The 4,604-nt window shown below is 49.7% G+C and overlaps 1 protein-coding gene across 5 annotated transcripts in view; it reads right to left on the bottom strand.

The window, feature by feature from the left end:
- Positions 1 to 4,604, bottom strand: part of FCHO1 (FCH domain only 1) — a 45,132-nt gene that overhangs the window by 24,181 nt on the left and 16,347 nt on the right. For all 5 annotated transcript variants that reach the window (XM_011925759.1, XM_011925762.1, XM_011925760.1 and 2 more), the window contains 2 exons: positions 3,740 to 3,814; positions 1,223 to 1,364 (listed from right to left, as the gene is read on the bottom strand). In XM_011925759.1, the coding sequence (XP_011781149.1) occupies positions 1,223 to 1,364; positions 3,740 to 3,814 (217 nt within the window). The remainder of the gene's footprint in view (positions 1 to 1,222; positions 1,365 to 3,739; positions 3,815 to 4,604) is intronic.

Below are 4,604 nucleotides of genomic sequence, written 5' to 3'. Positions count from 1 at the left end.
CCTTTTTAAACAGGAGTTAAAAACGTGGATTTCGGAACTCTGTAAAGGCAATGCATCTATGATTCTACAATTATAAGCTTTGAATATTGTGGAATTCTAAGAGTCTACAACGGTTCTTCCAAGATTCCAGGTTTATAAGACTGTAAAAATAGTAAAAATGAATATCTGTATCTTCCAATGCTTTAGAACAGCTGTTGGCAAATGTTTTCTGTAAAGGGATATATAGCAAATGTATTTGGCTTGATATAAACACTTGACTGTCTGCAGTGCAAAACAGCCAGAAATGACAGGCACATCAATGGGCATGGCTGTGTGCCAATAAAACTTTATTTACCGGCACTGATGTGTGACAGTCATACAATTTTCACACGTGTTGAAATTTTATTTTTCTTTAGATTTTTTCTAAACCTTTAAAAATGTCAAAACTAGTGATAACCCATTTCTTTTTCCTTTTCTTTCTTTCTCTTTTTTTTTTTTTTTTTTCTCTGTTGCCCAGGCTGGAGTGCAGTGGCGTGATCATGGCTCACTGCAGCCTTGACCTCCCATGCTCAAGTGATCCTCCCACCTCAGCCTCCTGAGTAGCTGGGACTACTGGCATGTGCCACCATTCCTGGGTAGTTTTTTTTTTTTTTTTTTTTGGTAAAGACAAGGTCTCCCTATGTTGCCCAGGCTGGTCTCAAACTCCTGGAGGATCCTGGGCTCCAGCCATCCTGCCGCCTCAGCCTCCCAAAGTGCTGGGATTATAGGCATGAGTCATTGCACTGGGCCCAAACATTTTTTAAAAATTAGCCAGGCATGGTGGCATGCACCTGTAGTCCCAGTTATTCTGTGGGGGCTGAGGAAGGAGGTTCACTTGAGCCCAAGTGTTTGAGGCTGCAAGTAGCTCTGATCATGCCACTGCACGTGGGTGACAGAGCAAGACCCTGTCTCTCAAAAACAAGCAAACGAAAAAAAACCCTTCTTAGCTGTACAAACACTGGTGGTGAGGGGTGGGCTGGATTTGGCCCGCGGGCCACAGTGTGCTACCTCCTGGTCTGCAATTTTGCAAGTTTGAAATTCAAAAATGCTCAGGTCCTTAAGATCCTGGGCTTGACATTGTGGAATTAACGGAATTATCCGAGGCGTGCATCTGCAGGTTTTAAGGCCCCAGAAGATCTGGGGTCCTGTGAGCTGCTGGTGTTCCACACCCACCCAGCCGCTGGGCGGCGCCCACGACACACACCTTCTTGTGGGTCTTGAGCTGTTCCTCGCCGTAGCGGAGAACCTCCTTGATGAGATCCTGTAACTTCCGTGTCAGTTCCAGGTGGCACAGCGCCAGCTTGTCTGAGGAGACGCGGAAGACCTCCCAGAGCGGGGCGAAGGTCCTGGGGACAGGCAAGGTCACACCCAGGGTTCATCAGGCTCACCCCACCCCGGGAAAGTGCTGGCACTGGCTCAGGTATGTGCTGTGTGCTGATCCCTGCTAAACATGAATGCATACTAATTCATTTAATCTCCATTGCAGCCGTTTAAGAGGCGAGCCTGTGACAGATGGGGAAACTGAGGCATAGGGCGCTCTATAGGTCATCCCAAGGCCTCTCAACAAATGAACACCAGGACTGGAATTTAAACTCAGGCCCTGGTAATCCCAGCACTTTGGGAGGCCGAGGCGAGCGGATCACTTGAGGTCAGGAGTTCGAGACCAGCCTGAGCAACATGGTGAAACCCCCGTCTCTACTTAAAATGCAAAAATTATCTGTGTGTGGTGGAGGGAGCCTGTAATCCCAGCTACTCAGGCGGCTGAGGCAGAAGAATGGCTTGAACCCAGGAGGCAGAGCTTGCAGTGAGCCGAGATCATGCCACTGTACTCCAGCCTGGGCAACAGAGGGAGACTCCGTTTCAAAAAAAAAAAAAGAGTGGCTAAGACATCATATGCCCCAATCAAGTCAATTTGGCCTGCCCCACTCAGCAGAAGCCCTGTCCAGCCTTCCCCCTGCCTTCTCCTGCTGCCTCCACTCCTGCCCTCCCCACAGAACTTTTGCCTCATAGCAGCCACAAAGAAAATTACAAATGCCATCGGGACCACGTTATGTGTTTTGTTTTTGTTTTCTTGAGGCAGGGTCTGGCTCTGTCACCCAGGCTGAAGTGCAGTGGTGCAATCATGGCTCAATGCAGCCTCAATCTCCTGGACTCAAGCCATCCTCCCACCTCAGCCTCCTGAGTAGCTGAGACTACAGGCATATGCCACCATGCCCGGCTAATTTTTGCATTTTTAGTAGAGACAGAGGTTTCTCCATGCTGCCCAGGCTGGTCTTGAACTCTTGGCCTCAAGTGATCCTCCCACCTCAGCTTCCCAAAATCCTGGGATTATAGGCGTGAGCCACCGCACCCAGGCACAAAGTTCATATAGAGTCATTAGTGTGTGAGGCCCCTGAGGCCTCGCCCTGCCATCTCCCCTCCTACTTCCTTTCCTCATTGCCCAACCCCTGCAGCCACACCAACCTCCTCACTCTTCCTTAAACATGCTACACCTGTCAACTCGGGGCCTTTGCACTGGCTGAGCCACTTGCCTCGGTGTCTGTCCCTCAGACATCCCCATGGCCAGCCCCTTTCTTTTCTTTTTTTTCTTTTCTTTTCTTTTCTTTTTTTCTTTCTTTTTTCTTTTCTTTTCTTTCTTTCTCTCTCTCTCGCTCTTTCTTTCTTTCCCTCCCTCCCTCTCTCCCTTTCTTTTTTTACTTTTTTTTTTTTTTGACGGAGTCTCGCTCTGTCGCCCAGGCTGGAGTGCAGTGACGCCATCTCGGCTCACTGCAAACTCCGCCTCCCAGGTTCACACCATTCTCCTGCCGCAGCCTCTCAAGTAGCTGGGACTACAGGCTGCGCCACCTCACCCAGCTGATTTTTTTTTTGTATTTTTTAGTGGAGACGGGGTTTCACAGTGTTAGCCAGGATGGTCTCAATCTCCCGACCTTGTGATCCACCCGCCTTGGCCTCCCAAAGTGCTGGGATTACAGGCGTGAGCCACCGTACCCGGCCTGCCAGCCCCTTTCTATTAAGGTCTCAGCTCAGGGAGGCCGGGCCCACCCCTGAGAAAGTGCCCAACCTCTCATAGTCCTATTTCATTCCCTCCCCAGCACCTTTTTTTTGAGACAGAGTTTTCGCGCTTGTTGCCCAGGCTGGAGTGCAGTGGCACAATCTTGGCTCACTGCAACCTCCGCCTCCCATGTTCTAGCGATTCTCCTGTCTCAGCCTCCTGAGTAGCTGGGATTCCGGGCGCCCGCCACCACACTCGACTAATTTTGTATTTTTAGTAGAGATGGGGTTTTGCCATGTTGTCCAGGCTGGTCTTGAACTCCTGACCTCAGATGATCTGCCCACTTCAGCCTCCCAAAGTGCTGGGAGTATAGGTGTAAGCCACTGTGCCTGGCCCCCTTCCCAGCACTTTTCACCCCAGAAAAAAAAAATGTTTTTTTGTGTGTATTTAACATCTGTGTCGTCATGCAACCCAGATGTACATTGCACGAAGGTGACTGGGTTTTTATCTGTCTGGGTTGCTGCTGGTGCTTGGCACACAGAAGGCACTCAATAAATATTTGCGGAATGAATGAGCTAGTGTGTAAATGAATCATATACATTCCTCTATCCAATTAGCCCCATAATCGAGATGGATGACACTCTATTCTACATGCCCCGAGTGTGAAGAGATGTCCACCAAGGAGGAGGCTCCCAATGTCCCCACGTTGGTGACCCCTACCCCACTCACCCCATGGGGGTCCCATTGCTGGCCAGCTTGGAGAGTTTCGCCATCGCCTTGGAGTAGGTCTCCTCGATGGTTGCCCTGGGTAGGAGAATGAGGTAAAGATGGAGAAACTGCCCGGGTGCAGTGGCTCACGCCTGTAATCCCAGCACTTTGGGAGGCCGAGGCAGGCGGATCACCTGAGGTCAGCAATTCCAGACCAGCCTGGCCAACTTGGTGAAACCCCGTCTCTACTAAAAATACAAAAATTAGCCAGGTGTGGTGGTGCATGCCTGTAATTCCCAGCTACTCGGGAAACTGAGGCACGAGAATCGCTTGAACCTAGGAGGTGGAGGTTGCAGTGAACTGAGATCGTACCACTGCACTCCAACCTGGGTGACAGAGCAAGACTCCATCTCAAAAAAAAGATGAAGAAGCTTTCAGACACCCTTGAGAGAGGCACTGCTCCTCTGGGCCTCAGTTTCCCCATCTTAAACACCTGAACCGTGGCTTTCCATGATGGGGTGATGACACAACCCTCTAAAGGATGTTTTGAAAATTCATAGAAGATTTTTTCTTAGGTAATATATTTTATTAACAACAGTAGTAGGCCAGGCATGGTGACTCATGCCTGTAATCCCAGCACTTTGGGAGGCCGAGGCAGGAGAACCACTGGAACCCAGGGATTCAAGACCACCATGGGCAATACGAGACTCCTTCTCTACAAAAAAAAATTTTTTAAAACTAGATAGGTGTGGTGGTGCACGCCTGTAGTCCCAGCTACTCAGGAATCTGAGGTGGGAGGATCGCTTGGTCCTGGTAGGTTGAGGCTGCAGTGAGCTATGCCCAGCTATGTTGCTGGGCAACAAAGTGAGACTCTGTCTCTTTTTTT

This window comes from Colobus angolensis, unplaced genomic scaffold, assembly GCF_000951035.1.
Source record: "Colobus angolensis palliatus isolate OR3802 unplaced genomic scaffold, Cang.pa_1.0 Scaffold66, whole genome shotgun sequence".
In the NCBI taxonomy this organism is placed as follows: domain Eukaryota; kingdom Metazoa; phylum Chordata; class Mammalia; order Primates; family Cercopithecidae; genus Colobus; species Colobus angolensis.
This window is presented reverse-complemented; position numbering and strand designations above follow the sequence as displayed.